Genomic DNA, 17,873 nt, shown 5'->3' with positions numbered 1-17,873 from the left:
TGAACTGCATCCAAACCATTCACGAAGATGGTGTAGCCACGAGATTTTACGTCTTCCTACGCTTCTTCTGCCTTTGATTTTGCCCTGCATTATATTCCTTAGTAGTTCGTATTTTTCACCTCTCATGATGTCTTCTATCCATGATCTTTTCAAAATATGTCGGTAACAAACGATCACCTACTGGTAATAGAAAATCTTATAGAAAAATGTATTGATTATAATAAACCACTGGCTTTAATATCTGTGGATTATGAAATTTTTATCAATTAATAAATAAATTATATGGTGTAGGGGTGTGTTATAGAGGTAGTACCTTTTATTGGAACGACCATATCGAGCGTCATAGACGGGAGATGGTTCTTAATAACTGGTCCTCATAAGACACCTAACTCTCACTTATGGCTCCACGTGCCACACCCCGGGCAACTGCATTGGTCTGCAGGCTAAACTAAGTGACGCTAGCCAGATATGGCGAAAATTTCACCGAGTGATTGCCGACCCTGATAAGCAGTCCCCCACTTACTGACCAACGGCTTCGGGCGGATGAGTTAGTAAGTGTTCAGGGCACTCTTTTGCCCTAGAGTTAAGAAATCGGCTCCGAAAGCGGATGAACCAACAATGTGTCAACGGTATAAGGATCAAGCAGGCAAACGGAAAACCACTTGATTACATATTCCAAAGCACGTTATAAAATGACAAACGAAAGTAACAGAGTGCTATGCGATCCGGCAAGCAACCGGCGCCACGTCGAGTCTGGGTCAACGGATGTGAAATGGACGACCGGGCAGATGGATGTGGGCAACCAGGCTACATCTGCGAAATTGGTGACTGGAAACCCAAAAATAAAACTACGTACAAAACACCGTATAGCCACATAAAACGTTAGAGGTTTGTTAGAACCAGGAAAACTACATATCTTAAAACGAGAGCTTATAAGAGAAAAAGTAGATATATGTGGAGTTTCAGAAACCCATTGGGAAGGTCAGGATCACTGGGAATCCATCTACTATAAAATATTCATGTCGGGAGCCAATAAAACCGGTCAAAAAGGCGTAGCAATACTGGTACTAAAGAACCTGGCAAGATGTGTATATGAATACCTTCCAATAAATGGCCGCCTAATTAAAATTACTCTCGATGGACAGCCAACAAAGATCGATATACTACAAGTGTATATGCCAACATGTGATGGAAAAGATGAAGAAGTGGAAGAGATGTACCAATTATTAAACAGTAACATCACTAATATACCCAAAAAAGAACCAGTCATAATATTGGGTGACTGTAACGCAAAAATAGGCAAACCAACAACAGAAGATCTGCTGAAAGGAACAGTTGGTGGGTTTGGAATAGGTCAACGAAATGAGAGAGGAGAAAGGCTATTACAATTTTTCATCGACACTGAACTTAGTATCATGAAGTCATGAACACCATGTTTAAGCATCATCCGCGAAGACTATCAACTTGGACTTCACCAGGGAGAAGATATAAAAATCAAATAGATTATATTCTTGTCAGCAAACGATGGAAAAGTTCAGTACTTAACGTAAAGACAAAACCAACGGCTGATTGCGGAACAGTCCCAATCAAACATGGGAACATACAAAGACGTGGATTATAGACGCGATAAATATTACAAACCCCAAAGAAACCCCAAGGAAAGAAAAACACTGGATGACTGATGAGACACTGAACCTAGTAGAAGAACGAAGAAAAATTAGAAACAATGCTTCAAATTCAACAGAAACTGAAAATAAGATAGCAAATGTAAATAGACGCATAAAATCATTAAGTAGAAGAAACAAAAATAATCATATTTAAGAAATATGCAAACAACTACAAGAACACGCCGACCATCAAGAATCTAGAGAACTGTTTGCCAAAGTAAAATACTTAACTAAAGAGTTCAAACCACAAACGCAGATAATTAAAGATAACTTGAAAACGATCATCACCAATCCAGAGGGCATAGCAGCGACATGGAAACAATATTGTGAAATGTTGTTTCATAGTGACCATGAAGACGTGAATCCAGAAGAAATAAATGATGAAAAGGAACCACATATTTTAAAATCGGAAATAGAAACCGCAATAAAAAAATTAAAAAGCGGAAAATCTCAAGGAGAAGACGAAATCACGGCGGAAGCACTTAAAGAAATGGAAGATATAGGAATTGAAGTAATGTTCAAACTGTGTAATGAAATCTGGAACACAGGACAATGGCCAGATGATTGGTGTAAGCTTACTTTCATACCCATTTATAAGAAAGGCTCACCAACTGACTATAATAACTACCGCACTATAGCCCTGATCTCCCACGCAAGTAAAGTTCTGCTAACTATAATTAACGAGAGATTAAAATCAATATTTCTACCACAGATCCCACAAGAATAATGTAGATTTGTCCCTGGAAGAGGCACACGACAACAAATTCTCAATCTCAGACAAATTATAGAAAAATCTAGAGAATTTAATCTAGAAACATATTTGTGCTTCGTCGACTACTCGAAAGCGTTCGATAATGTAAAGTGGCATAAAATGTGGGGAATACTGAGAGAAACGGGTACCCCCGAATATCTAATATACCTACTGAAACAACTGTATATCAACAACACAGCAAACGTAAGAGTCAACAACATGTACTCCGATAATTTTAACTTAAAACCTGGTGTTCGTCAAGGATGTATTATCTCTCCCATGTTATCCAATATATACAGCGAACACATCATGCGCATTGTATTCGACGGATGGCAAGGAGAAATATCAATCGGAGGTCGAAAAATCAGCAATCTCCGCTATACTGACGACACTTTAGTAGTAGCACCATCAACAAATGACATTGAATACATCATGAACAGAGTAGACACTATTAGTCGTGAATATGGACTTAAAATTAATGTACAGAAGACCAAGGTAATGATAATCGATCGAATTAGAAATAACCAGCCGGAAATACGAAACGTAGCGGGGTTTAAGTGGTAAGCCGTTTCAATTACTTAGGTTCTGTTAGCACAAACAACGGTGGATGCGAAGAAGAGATGCGTCTACGCCTTACAATGGCCAGATCAGCAACGGTCAAACTTACTAAAATCTGGAAAGATACGGACATAACCAGGAACACGAAACTGCGCCTAGTACGGATGCTTGAGGTTGGTGGTTGAAGGCAAGGTAGATGGGAAAAGAACTCGAGGAAGATCGCCACTCCGATGGTCAGATCAAATAAAGTGCGCTACCGGTTACTCTCTGTCTGAGGCAGCACACCCCGCCCAGGAGAGAGAAGAATGGATAGCAACCATTAGTCAAATACCATAACGTCACCACATCCTAGCGAAGGATAAAGGATAGAGGAGGAGGAGGAAAATAAATTATTCCATTGGACACCTTAAAGAATATTTGCTTGCCAAATATATCGAAAATATACAGTATGGTTAAAAAGTTATGAACCAAATAAGAAGTTACCAAAATAGATAAAACACCCAGTATCTTTGATATTGATACCGTAAGACCCATTAAGTATGGGGTTTTTGAGATCGTCTTAGTGTCCCCTTTTTACAGTTAGCGTAGTTACTTTCCTTACGAATCACCCTGTATAAGTTTTTCCTTGAAGATTATGGGAAACTCCATATAAGCATTTACTAATGTAGATTTTGTCTAAGCGCTGATAAGATTAATGATAAAATATTTTGACATTGAAATAAAAGACAACCAAAAATGTTTTTTTTTTTGTTTTAAAATTTATGATAATTATATTATCCATAACAGGTACTTGCAGAACACTAGTTTATACATCTGTATAAACCGGCACAATTCTATACTTCGGTCGCATAAAATTATTTCATCACGGTCATAAAAAAATTTGCTCGCACGCATAGTAATCATATCATCTGTCTTGTATAAATATTAAAGTTCATTGCCAAAATTATTTCTTTTAGACCCAAAGTCAAGGTTTAAAAATTAAAATCATCTTCGATTAATTATTATTAGCATAGCAATACCATAAAAAATGGAATTTGCATATCTTTGGTCGTGCAGAATACAAAATAAATGTTATATAACCGTTTTGTTTTATTAGTTTAATTGTTGGATTTAATATAAATCAGATATTTAAATCCGAATATTTGGTTTATGAACTCTTGTGGCCTCGGAACTTAGTATTAAGTTATTTTACTAAAAAAAAAATAAAAAAAAGAGATTTTTAAAATATTTCTTTGTCTTTTTTCGTATTTTTACAGACATTCTCTTTCTCCTTCTAACATTTCCAGTGTTTTGTTTATATAGAGCCATAAAAAGTGGTAATTAGAGCAAGCCTTCATTTTTTAGGAGTTTCTATTCCTTCTTCTGTTGGCATAATAATAACCCTGGATGATTCTCTGCCCATCTGGTTATGTCGTTCAATTCCGACCTCACTTTTGCCCTTCTTCTCCACTGTGTTACGTTCATATTTTTCAGGTTGATTTTTTGTGCTGTCTTTTTCTTGCACCGGACCATAATATACTCTTTATCTTTTTCTAGAATGTCTAGACTTGCTGTTCATCTTCTTTTGACATTACCCAGGTTTCACATTCAAAGATTACTACGGGTCATTTTGCTGCTTTTCTACACAAATTATACTTAACACATTTGTAATATAATTATTATACTTAATTAGAAAAGAAATAAGTTTTATTATTTAACAGGTGAGCAGAGACCGGTGACAAGTGACAAGTGAGACATCAACTAAAAAAAAAACGTATTGCCAACGTACACAAAATATTTATAGTACCTAATAAATTGTACAACAACAACCCCTCTCAATTCTACAAAAGTAGAAATTAATTAAGTATAAATTGTAAACGACATTACAATAAACTAATAAACTGTAAAATTAAACATTACAATTAAACAGTTCTTAACTTCAATTTAGTGCAATTTACGTATCTTTTATAGACTTATGTTTTACATCAATTTGTTTTGAGCGTTTGGTCTCATAAGTTTGAGCCATTTTTATACAACTTTGACTATCCACAAAAATTTCTTTTAAAAGTTCACCTAAAAACAAACACTCAATCATACACACACACGGAGCTAAATATTCGGCTTCACTGCTACTAAGAGCAACTACCGATTGCTTTTTAGAACACCAATTTACAACTTTATTATTAAAAAGAATAACTTATCCAGAAACACTCTTTCTATCATTAGTATCGCTCGCAAAATCTGAGTCAGCATATGCATGAACAGAAACTTGATCATTTTTAAAAATATATTATAATTAAGCCAACTCGTTAGTAAAGCTCAAATAACGAATTACATTTTTAAGATGCTTCCAATGATTACTTACTATTAAAATTATATTGAAATTTTTCAAAAAATAACGCTGTAAAACACAAATCTGGCCTGCTGCCAAGCATCAGATATATCAAGCTACCAAGTACCTCCTTATAAGGGACGTTAAAATCAGTTTGAGCTTCTTTTTTCTAAATTCAATTTAGGTTCCGTTGGAATTTTACTAATCTTGCAATGTACCATGTTAGAACGATTGACAATTTTTGTGGCTAACTAAATTGTTCTGGCTCAATTTCTAATTCTAAAAAAACCATTTTTGTTTCATTTGATAAATCACTTAATTCTAAAATTTTCTTTAAATTTGATTTTAAAAATTTGATATCATCTTCAGAAATTGGAATAATAAAAATATTAAAACATAGGTTTTTCTATTGAAATACAAGCAGTAACCAACATTGAATCTTTTAAATACTAAATTACATAAATGCTTATTAATAGTTGTATTCCAACATTAAGGGATTTGTCGTAAACCGTATAAAGCTTTCACCAACTTACATACTAAACCAGGTTTAATATTTATGCCATCCGATGGCTTTAAAAACACGTTACTAGATACTGGACTTTTTAAAAGAGCACTTTTCACATCAAGTTGATGAATATCCATATCATGATCTATGGCAATGTCTAACAGTACCTTCAGTTGTACGTCTTCGTTGTCTAATGCTGGCTGCTGATACTCTGCCCATTAATCGAGCTCTTTTCAGTACCTGACTATCAACATTTTTCTCAACAAAAAACATCGTAAATCAATGATTACGTCATCAGCCTTAGATTCTACCAAAGTCTTGGTACCGTTGTGTTCTAACGCCACAAGTTCCTTATCTTGGACTTTTTCCATCCATTCCTCATAGAAACAGCTTCAGTGTAGTTTTTAGATAATTCAGAAGGTAGACAGCTAGCAGATAAAGCCATCATCATACCCACTTCATAGTCATTCAGATAAGAAGATATAGGTCTATCTCTTGAACTTCTAGATATTTCATTTTCTTTATTATTATCAGATTGTATTACTTCAGGTTCAATTTTAACAGGTTCAGTAACTGTTTGCTCATTCACACATCTACATATGTCTCATCACATGAACTGGAGATTTACTTTTACAAAAAAATTTCAAATTTTTAGTAAAAGGTATAAATAAAATACCCAAACGGGCACCTATTTACTAAAAATTTGAAATAAAATTTTTTTGTGATACATGGTATACAGCCAGCTACAGGAACTTATTTTCCTAGTGGATTTTACTTTTACAAGTTTCATCAAATCTAAGTGAACGAGACGTAAATACTGTTAGTTTTAGAAAGTCCGAGAGGCGGTATCCAATGTCACAATAGAAAATAAAAATAGATTTTCTTGATCTCTTAGCAAGTTTTCCAGTTTTCGGTTTTCTTCAGAAATATATGCATAAGCATAACATCCTAATAATTTAATTTTGATTATATCCTATTTGTAACCATACCAAACGTCAGCTGGTGTACAGTCATTAGGCAATGTACTTGTAGGAGTTCAGTATATTTAGTACACAGCAGCCAATACAGCTCCTCCCCAAAAAGACTGCTGTTCAAAACTAAACATCTAGATTTATCTAAAATAGTGCTCTAAAATCGTTCTGCTCTGAATTACTGGGTACAGAATATTGTATAGTTATTCCTTTACTAGTAATAAAATCTTTAAAGCTTTTAGAACTATTCTCCCCAGCATTATCATATCTCAAATACTACATTTTCTTATTGAATTTTGCTTTAGTTAAGGCTACAAAATTCCTAAAGCATGTTTCCACTACATTATTTTCTTTAATAAGCTATATAACACTCAAAAATGACTGTAATGATCAATGAATGAAACATAATAATTTTTACCATCATGAGTAGTAGGGCTAATTTTCCCACACACATCTGTGGACACATATTGAAGTAAGCGTCGAGGTTTTCTATCACTTATGATACTCTTTAAAAGTGAAGAACATGTCTGATTATCTTTCAAGCATCAGGTAATCAGAACTCACAGGTAATCTACAAAAGTGTGAAGCATGTTCAATCATCCCGCAAATTCTTCTATATTTTTGCCTTCAGAAATTTCTATTAGCTATGCCCATGGCTAACAAATCCTTAGAAGAGTTATACTATGCTTTTTAATTGGCATATCGAGGGCAAGTCATGGTTCTCCTACGATCCTTTCCCTTCTCAGAAACAAGTCAATAGCTTGTGTGTTTTGTCTATTCACTAACCTTTCACTTTTAAAACAGACCTTCTCCGAAAATCAAGTTAAACAAAAAACAAAGAGGAAGTCTCTTTCAACCTAATGTAATGTATCAGCCACATATCCAAGGGAAAGAACCCCACCCCCAAATGCAATCATTAATCAGTTAGCCCGGTATGTAACAAGTCAACATAGCAAGAAAATAAAAGAAACAAAATAAGGGGTAGTTAGCCTAGAAAAGAATAATTAGAATTAGTTTAAAAAAAATCATGATATGCTCCAAATTAAATAAAGAATAAATTCGACACAGTTTAACGTATACATTTCAAATTAAACAAAGAATAACAATTTGACCTGGTTTTGACACAAGCTCCGAATGTTTAAAAATTACGACACTTTAGACCTTCGTTGGAAAATAATACAAAATACGATTTGTTAAACAGCGATAAGAATTGAGCTGAGTTAGGAAGTTTCACATGGCATGATCCATTTTAACACATAGAGCAGACGGCGCAATCAGCAGAAATTCTAGGGGAAAACGGTAAGAAGCAAAGCTCCACTTCGGACTGTGACGAAGTAATTTAGGGTACGCGTTGGCAGTACATAAAAATAGAAGAAGTTGGTCAACGAGGCAGTAGAGCGCTGGCGACCGGGCCAGGTAGTAGAGCTCTGGCGACCGAGCCAGGCAGTGGAGTTCTGGCAACCGAGCCAGAGAGTACTGTTCGGGCGACCGGCGCCTGGCAGTCAGTCAGCGCGGGGGCGACCTACGGTGTGTTAATCAGTCAGCCGTCCCGGTGTGTTCAGCTCAATTAGCGCGATATCGTGTCCGACGGAAGGTAGAAAGACAGCAGCGAATTTTCGTCTCTCTTAGTACCGCCGTAACGTACAGTGCTTCCAGACTGTTCCTGAGTTCCAGTTGAAAGTAGCTTGTTTTTTTGACCGTTGGGTAGAGACTAAAAGAGAACACATTTTTGCTTTGTACATCTTCCCGGCTTCTAACGCAAGCCAAATAACCTCTAACCTTTTACAGGGCCTACATTTTAGTGTTCTTCAGCCCCTATCCTATTTTTCCTACCCTCTTGTAAATCCGCGAGGGCGAAATCACGACCAATTCGAACTAGTGGACCAGTACGCCTCAAATCCACTCGCAGAATAGGACTAGGATATTACAGGGGTCTTCCAGGCCATAGTTCAGTCCTTTAAACACAGGGGATATTACAGTGGTGACAGTGCTAAGCACCCCTTAGCTCATCCTCCTTTATTACACTAATCAGTCCTCACTCCTAAAGTATAATTAGGGCTAATCTCGCATGTGCCAAAAAAATCCCCCCTTTAGAGAAAAACTCTCATACGAATATCCCAAAGTATTATTTTAGTTGTGAATCAGCCTTCGAGTTAAGCAGGTCAACTTGGTGGTAAGCCGTTTATTCAGATCATGGATCTTAAATATCGTATTTTCAAGTATCGTATCGTCAAAATAAATAAATTATTCTATGAAGTAACTTCGCTGAACAATTTTGTCACTCTCTATTGATTTCGATACCATCAAATGGAATACTAAATCTCACGAACCAACCCATAGTTTTTCTATGACCAATCCAGAACCTTTGTTTGTTTATTAGAGACCCTTAGTTCGACTTAACGTACCTTAGCGGGCAAAATTATCGTTAATTTTAACAAAGTTAGTTGAGGTGACGGTATAGGCCGTACAAACAAAATACAAATGGCGATATATACTGGTGTCTCAAAAGCATTCAAGCGACGTCCTTTTCCCATGTCTCTCTATATGTCCGATATTTTAAATAAAGAACTAGATTCAATGCTCCAGTTAGATGTAATAGAACCGAGTTTTAGTTCTTGGTGTTCACTATACACGATACCTATCCACTTCCAAATATCGATAAAACACTTTCCCTTTTACGAGGTGCAAAATTTTTCTCTGCCCTTTTCTCTCCCATAAACGATCTCTTAAGGGGCAAAGGAAAAGCAAAGAAACAAGCCATTACATGGAATCCTGAAGCTGAAAAGTCCTTTATCTTAATTAAACAAGCCTTAGTATCGTCAGTGCCGATTTATTTAACAATACCTTACATTATTAATTCTAAATGGATACAATTTTGTTTATAGAAATAAAATTTTATTTGGACGGAATCGTTAAATAATAAAACAAACTTTACTTATTTGCTTCGTATAAATAAATTCCTATTAGTATCTTTCCGGATCTAATAAAAATAACGTTAGCTTTGTCGTTATCGTTTTGTTATTTTTGTTTTAGTTTTATAGTGAAAAATTGTAATAATTTGTCTCTTCCACAAAATGAGATGTCTATACCTGGTAAGTTTAAAAAAATGTATCAAATATTCGATGATATTTTCTTGTAGCATCTTAACCTCCTGAGACCCAGAGTATTTTTTTAAACATTTTTAAACTATTTTGGGTTTTTACCCTTTTATTTGATTGCTACTACTGAGCAAAAAATGACAAATATCCAATGGAAAATCTGGCTTTTCTCAATAGACCCACTATCATATATCTATGAGAGTGGGTATATCTGTTAGCAAAATAAACTTAAACATGAGAAAAAATTTTTGTTAAAATCCATCATCAGTGTCTAGGTGTACATGTTTTGAGCCACTAAATATCTGGGTAAAAACCCGTTAAAAGTTATATGTTACATGAAGTTGTTGGTCCTGAGACGAAGTGTCTACGAGGACTTGATGATAGCAACTGAAAGAAATGTTTATAAATTGACATAAATAATAATATAATATTGAAATGATAGAAATAGTCATGTGGCTACCAGAAAAATAATATAAAGAAAATAATTTGTGATGTTATGTGATAAATAATATGAATGATAAATAAAAACAAAAATATCTAATGGTAACAATAACGACAACAATATACTATATAATAATAATAACGTTACTGCGATTGTAGTAAAAATTTCTTATAATGCCGCTTCATGAAATCAAGAGATTTACCTCTTAAATTTATTGTTAAACTATTAAACACTAAAACAGCATTGTAAGTAAACGATCGCTGGAAAATAGCTAGTCTATATCTTGGCAGCATAAGACTATGAGGATATCTCAGATCCAGATTATGAGCGTCTCCACGAAATACTAATTTGTTCCTTAAATAAATAGGATTTGACGACGAAATAATTCGATATATCAATGAGGCGAGGTGATATTTGTATAAATTATCTCTTAATAAGGTTAAGTTTCCTATTATGGATTAAGTCTACGTTTGCTATTTGATGGATTGCTGACATATAGTCATGGATTTTACCCATGATTCTCCTCAGGATATTTCTTTCGGTAACTATGACTTGATTGAGTTATCTTTTATTTAGTATAGTGTCCTATAGTTTCCCTACCATCTGTTCCAACATACTTTGAAAATAAATAAGGACTAAGAACCGAGCCCTGCTGCAACCGTACTTTTATACGAAAATTTGTCACCCGCACACCTATCCTAACAGGCCTTCTTTAATTTCTTGTATATCGTGTAAATTTTTGATCATTTAGTTTTAAGTACAACTAATTTTGAAACATAAGCTTTTATATAATTTTTTATTTAAATCAAACATTTATGAATATCAAAATATAACTAGGGATGTCTGATTTTCAAATTATATTGCTAGTTTGGTACATTTTTCAATAAATTTTTGTGTTTTTCTTTTTTTTTAATTCTTATATTTCTTTGTAGTATTATTTTTTATTAAATGCACAATAATAAATTTTATTTTCCAGGTTTTGATCTTCTTCGGGATCGTATATATTGCAAGCTGTATACCCTTTAACGACATCTTAAAATCTTCTCCAAACTTGGCCGGAAGAAAATCTTGTTATCCTAAGTGCAAAAGACGTTATGGTGCTTTTTCAAATGGAGATTTTGGATCGAACTATAGAAATTATTATCAAAAGATGCCTAAAATATTTTAATACGATATTTTAATACATTTTGATAAATAGCATATTATGTATATATGTATAATTTTAACCGTAGAATATTTATTATTTGTTTCCTTTTAAATTTATACAATAGCAAATTATGTAATAAACATTTTCTACAATTATCAAGCGAACCTGTTGTCCCTGCGAACAGGGTGTCCAGAAACTCACCCGACAAACGAAGACTGGAGATTCCTCAAATAATTTTAAGACAATTTATTCCAATTCACCTAGTCTGAAAATGCTTGCTAGAGCTCTTTGAAGATGGCTGTTTGCAATTAGTTTTTTTTTAAATACCTCTAGAACGCTTGTATTTAGAAAAACGAAAACTGGTACGATTATTTATCCACCAGAGTTGAATCGATTCCGTTAGTTGTTAATTTCTAGTACTGGTCATAGGCGTCCGTTTTGGGTAGGTCAATGGTTATTTTAATGCACAACTTTTTTGTTTTTAACTTTTAAGCATTTGTCATACTATATTATTAGATTTGCAGGTATTCTAGTACTAAAAGTTACTCCTATTTTAAGTCGGTAAAAGGTAGAATACACCGTTTTCAAGAAAAATCGATTTGAAAATTTTTCGTTTTTTATCATGAAAGTTAAATTAATATTTTTTGCATTAGTTGGCTTTGAAATGTCAACAGAAGTATAGCCAACGTTTTTTATTGTGAAATTGTTGTCAGTTCGTGAAGTTTCTCTTTTAGTTTTTTTACTTTGTGGCATTCAAACACAACAATTTAATTTCAATTCAACAAAAATGGTTTTTACTAATGAGGAATACGCTGATGTGCATTTAGTTTATTGCAAAATGAGGTGTAACGCTCGAGCAGTAACGTATAGATACGCTGAAAAGTTCCCGATTAAGAGAAACAAGTTCAGTGTTCCCAAAAAATTATGAAACAGGGCGACATAATGATGTAACAGCAGCACATGAAAATGTTACTTTAATGAAAATTGAGGAAAATTTAGAAATTAGCGTTCGAAGACTATCTGCCATGTATCTCACAATTTGCCCGCTCGTTTAAATGAAGCTGATTATTTACATTACCCACAAAATATTTTACCTGATCTGTTAAATGATGTGCCTTCAATTCGGTAAAACTTATGTTTCTACATAACGGCTGTCCGGCCAACTTTAGCATGAATGTAGGAGAATTTCTTGATAATAGCTGCGAAAGCCACTGGATTGGAAGGGGCGGTCCAGTTGCTTGGCCAGCAAGGTCGCCGGATTTGAATCCTTGCGATTATTATATTTGAGAATATATAAAAGAGACTAACGGCCATCACATTGAACATCTATTGTTACTATCTACCTTTGATACTTGTTCTTTTGTGTTACTCGTAGTTTCGTTCCATCGTAATAAATACTTAGTTTTTAAAAACCTTTAAATAAAATTTTGTTTTAAATTGATTTTTTTCTTCTTTTCCCAAACTTTTTTTACGAATTGTGTGCAGTATTTATTGAAACAAAAGATAATTGATAAATTTAATGAAGGTGCCTATTAATTTAACTTTTATGATGAAAAAACGAAATATTTTAAAAACAATTTTTCTAGAAAACGGTGTATCCATTAGACTTAAAGTAAGAGTATATTTTAGTATTAGAATCTCTAAAAAATTTAATAATCTAGTATCACAAATGCTAAAAAGTTACAGACAAAAAAGTTATGCGTTAAAATAACCGTTGACCAACCCAAAAAGGACGTATATGAACGGTACTAAAAATTCACAATTAATGAAATCGATTCAACTCTGAAGAATAAATAATCCTACCAGTTTTCGTTTTTCTAAATAGAAGGGTTCTGGAGGTATTCGAAAAAAACTACTGACGAGGCACCATCTTCAAAGAGCTCTAGCTGACTAGGTGAATTGGATTAAATCGTCTTAAAATTATCTGAGGAATCTCCGGTTTTGTTTGTCAGGAGAGTTTGTGGACACTCTGTGTATATATATATATAATATATATGTATATGTATATATATATATATATATATATATATATATATATATATATATATATATCAAAATATATGCTCAAAATCTTCATGATTGTTGTTTAAAAATATTTAAATACAAGATTTTTACCGAAATATTCCTAAAAACCATTTTTATTAACATTTTTTTGTGTATCCCCTTTTAAATCTCAACTGGCAAGAATAAAACGAGTTTGTTGATGTCTATCGCTCACATAAACCGTCAAGGTGATTATTTTTTAGTATAAATTATTATATTTAGCGTATTTTCATTAGAAATAACACTGTTTAGTAGTAATCAATTTGAAGATTATCTGAAAACAGCTGTTAATAACCCTCTAGGTATTTCTATAATTATATTATGGTCGTTCCATACAATGGTGTGATTCATTGCGGCTAGACGATAATTTAACAAAAAAAACCTTTTTCTGTATCTTAGAAAATATACGTAGGTATCTAAGAAATAATAAAGAAAATTTATTGATCGTAAAAAATTTATTGATAGTATGTTATTATCTCAGAATTGATTTATTAAAATAATAACTTCTTGTTTATGATATGAATCTATCGATTCTTGATTTTGGCGATTATATTATAAACGGAGTAATACCAAGATCATGGATGAAGTTTATTGCTCTACCAAAGAAAACAAAATCCGTATCCTGCAATGATTTCTGGACCATTAGCTTAATGAGCCACATTTTAAAGTTATTTCTAAAAATCATACATCAAAGGATATATAGACTATGCGAAAAAAAATCAGACGTACACAGTTTGGTTTTCGGAACGCAGTGGGTACGAGAGAGGCTCTCTTTAGCATACAAGTGCTATTTCAACGATGTAGAGATGTGAATTGCGATATTAATGCATGCTTCATTGATTACCATAAAGCGTTCGATAGGTACAGTAAAACACGACTAGCTGATAATGAGATATTAACAAATAATGGAATAAATACCTTTGATCTAAGAATTATTTCAAGTTATACTGGAAGGAAAAGTACAGGTCAAAAGATCAGTAGGAAGACGCCAGAACTCGTGGCTGAAAGACATGAGGAGATGGTTCGACCGCTCATCCGCAGAAATCTTTCGCGCAGCAGTTTCCAAAACTACAATTGCCATTTGGATCACCAACCTTCGAATGGAGTCGGCGCCATGAGAAGAAGAAGAATTGTTAGCAATCTTTGCTGGAATCAAATATCGTCTATCCGTACAGAGGCAGGAGAATCCGATGATATCAAAATCAAATGTGGGGTCCGACAGGGATGTATACTATCACCATTGCTGTTTAACATATACTCTGAGGAAATCTTTCAAGAAGCAGTAGAGGATGTTGAAGTCGGAATTCGAATTACCGGAAAATGTATCAATAACATCACATACGCGGATGACACGGTGGTATTCGCTGACAGCTGTGAAATCCTCCAGGAGTTAATGAATAAAATCACAGAAGTGGACTCTCACTGAACATTAACAAAACAAAATGTATGATGATCTCTAAGAAGGAACAGCAAATTAAAAGAATCAGTGTGAATGGTCAACCAATAGATTGGTACCTACCTTGGTACGAACCTCAATGAAAATTGGGACCATTCCCTAGAAATAAAATGTAAGACAGCGAAGTTGTGAGTCAAACAAAACAAAATATAAAGCAATGGAGAAGAATTTTTTTTATTAACGTCCAAAATTTTTAACAATCTGTTTCACAATAAAAACAAAGTAAAATTGTTTGTCTTTACAATATCAGAGAGATGTAAGGTCCAGTTACCAAAGCATCATAACACAAATATTAGCTTGTTTACTGGTGGAATGCGTACATACACAGATACGCGAACACGCAGGGCCGCCGCTACCATGTGTGCCAAGTGTGCATCGCACACGGGCGGCCAACAATAGGGGCGGCCAAAAGAAGTCCACTGATGATAATACTTTTTTAAAACAAAAATAAATTCAAATAATTAAATAGTGATGATTAAGATAATTTTGTGAACTCTAATATTCCAAACAATAATAATTATTCAGTACGTGATAATACTCAAATGCATTTCATTTATCATGTATTCTTCTTTTTGTCATCCTAATCTAAAAAAAATGTCAGAAAATATTATGTATTGTATGAACTGTCGCCCTTTTGCAGGTACAGTTATAAAGCAGTTTCGGGAATATTTTTTAATTCAAAGCGGCTGGCGGCTTTCGGACTTCAGTTATTTGAGATTTCACACGTAGATACTTTACAAGAATTTAGGCAAGTGGTTGTAAAGTTTCTGTTTTAATATTGTTCCTATGGTTATGTTTATAGACGGGTTATTATGTCTTATGTTCAGTCTTAGTTGAGAATTCGATAAATTTAGACACGTTTTTGATAAACGATTTTGTTTGTAAAATAAAGTAGTGGACCCATTTCTTTGGCACAGTAGGTACTGTATTTCGAAGTAACGTCCCCTAATATAGGTAATCCCTTAGTATAGGTATATAATATAAGTAAATCCCTTAAAAATAAAATTTGGAAATTCAAATTCATGTGTTCTCTTGTAGTGTGGCAAGATATTTTAAGTAAAATAAACGTGGTTAGCAAAATCCTTCAAATTCCAAAATTTGACATAAAATCTTCACTTGATGCACTTGATAATTTAAAAAAATATTTCATAACCAAACGTTCTGATGAACATTTTCAAAATTTTGTAACCGAATCCAGAGAGATATCTACAAAAGCTAACATAGAAGAAGATTTCCCTAGCTCCTCTACCGAACGAATTAGAAGAAGAAAAGTGCATTTTGAGTATGAAGAAGCTGATGAACCTATATTATCTCCGGAATTGTCATTTAAAATAAATTTTTATTTTAAGATTTTGGATGCTGCCATAACAGCAATTGAAGAACGGTTCCAATTACTTCAACAGCACACAGACATTTTTAGTGTAATATATGGCATAACCAAAGTTAAAAACGATGATGAACTTAAAACCAATTGTGAGAAAGTGAATCAAGCTCTTACAGACATAAACAGCTCAGAGACTGACAGATTTATATGAAGAAATTAAAGCTATTCAACCACTTTTTTCCGCAGAAAAAAGTCCTAGTGATATTCTTGAATATATTTACGAAAATAATCTTGTATCAACATTTCCCAGCTTAACTATAATAGCAGGCATTTGTTGCAACTGAATATAAGGAACGGCATGACTCAGTAGGGAAGATTCTCCATCAAGAGATAGCTTTTAAACTGGGACTGTTACAAACAAACCATCTCCCATATTATCAATACGTTCCTGAGAGTATGCTTGAGAATGACAACTACAAGCTATACTGGGATCGCACTGTGCTCACAGACCAAACTGTAGCACATAATAGACCAGATCTCGTGCTAGTTAATAAACTAACAAGACAAACAATGCTAATCGATGTGGCAATACCTAACAACAATAACCTACGTGTTAAGTACAACGAAAAGATCGCCAAGTACAGAGATCTGGAAATACAAATAAGGAGACAATAGAGAATGGAAAGTACCCAGACGATACCTATTATTCTTTCTACCACTGGAGTCATTCCGAAGAACCTCCTAGAAAACATAAAAAAGCTGGGTCTAAATGAACATCTATATAAGATTATGCAGAAAGCTGTGCTACTTTCGACGACCAGATGCGTGCGAAAATTTTTGGGAGATACACCGACGTACCAAGTCACCTAGGACTCGATAACATGGAAAGAGTCCCACCAGAGCCCAATCCTTTTGTTACCGTAGGTATCTGGGATGAGTGAATTTTCCCGTTAGAGGGAGTGTGAGCCGTATGGCTAAATCTGGATAATAGTAGGTATATTCCTAACTCAACCTGTTACTTTAGCTACGGGTGAGCGGTCGTTTTCAAAACTTAAGATTATTAAAAACTATTTGCGATCCTCACTGAAGCAAAATAGACTTTCTGCTTTAGCAATGTTATCTATAGAACATGAAGTGTTTGCGACATTGGACATTAAAGCTATTGTCAAAAAGTTTTCCCAGACGAAAGCTCGAAAAGTGCGTTTTTAGTTTTTTTATGTGTTTATGTTTCTATTCACGGTTTATTTTAATTAAAAGGACGTTTAAATTAGGATATTAGGATATACATATTCTGGACGTTGGATCATGGTTATTAAATTAGGATAAAGGACGTTTAAATTAGGATATTAGGATGGGATATTAGGATATTAGGATATACATTAGGATATACATTAGGATAATATATGGACGTTGGATCATGGAGATTTGTCTAAATGTTCAAGTAAGTATTTATCTATTTACAAATTATTATTGTTATATTATGCATCTTCTGCACATTTTTTTAAGTAATAGTATGTATGTCTAAAGTGTTGGAAGGGGGGCGACAAATATTAAGTTGCACACGGGCGGCCAATACCTTAGCGGTGGCCCTGCGAACACG

General features: G+C 33.9%; 1 protein-coding gene and 1 long non-coding RNA gene across 2 annotated transcripts; both read left to right on the top strand.

Annotated features, from left to right (window-relative positions):
* The first annotated feature begins 9,092 nt into the window (after nt 1-9,092).
* Nucleotides 9,093-11,602, top strand: LOC140440518 (uncharacterized). Its single transcript, XR_011950857.1, has 2 exons — nt 9,093-9,855; nt 11,280-11,602. It is a non-coding gene; the product is annotated as an uncharacterized lncRNA (long non-coding RNA).
* Nucleotides 11,603-15,971: 4,369 nt separating this feature from the next.
* On the top strand, nt 15,972-16,484 carry LOC140442090 (uncharacterized). The gene has a single exon (XM_072533162.1). The coding sequence runs from the start codon at nt 15,972-15,974 to the stop codon at nt 16,482-16,484; it is 513 nt and encodes a 170-aa protein (XP_072389263.1).
* Nucleotides 16,485-17,873: the final 1,389 nt, after the last annotated feature.

Source organism: Diabrotica undecimpunctata, chromosome 5 (genome assembly GCF_040954645.1).
Source record: "Diabrotica undecimpunctata isolate CICGRU chromosome 5, icDiaUnde3, whole genome shotgun sequence".
In the NCBI taxonomy this organism is placed as follows: Eukaryota; Metazoa; Arthropoda; class Insecta; order Coleoptera; family Chrysomelidae; genus Diabrotica; species Diabrotica undecimpunctata.
Note: the sequence above shows the minus strand (reverse complement) of the source record. Positions and strands in the feature narration are given on the sequence as shown.

Coding starts and splice junctions, on each gene's coding strand:
- LOC140442090 (XM_072533162.1), top strand. CDS start 15,972: ATGTGTTCTCTTGTAGTGTGGCAAGATATTTTAAGTAAAATAAACGTG.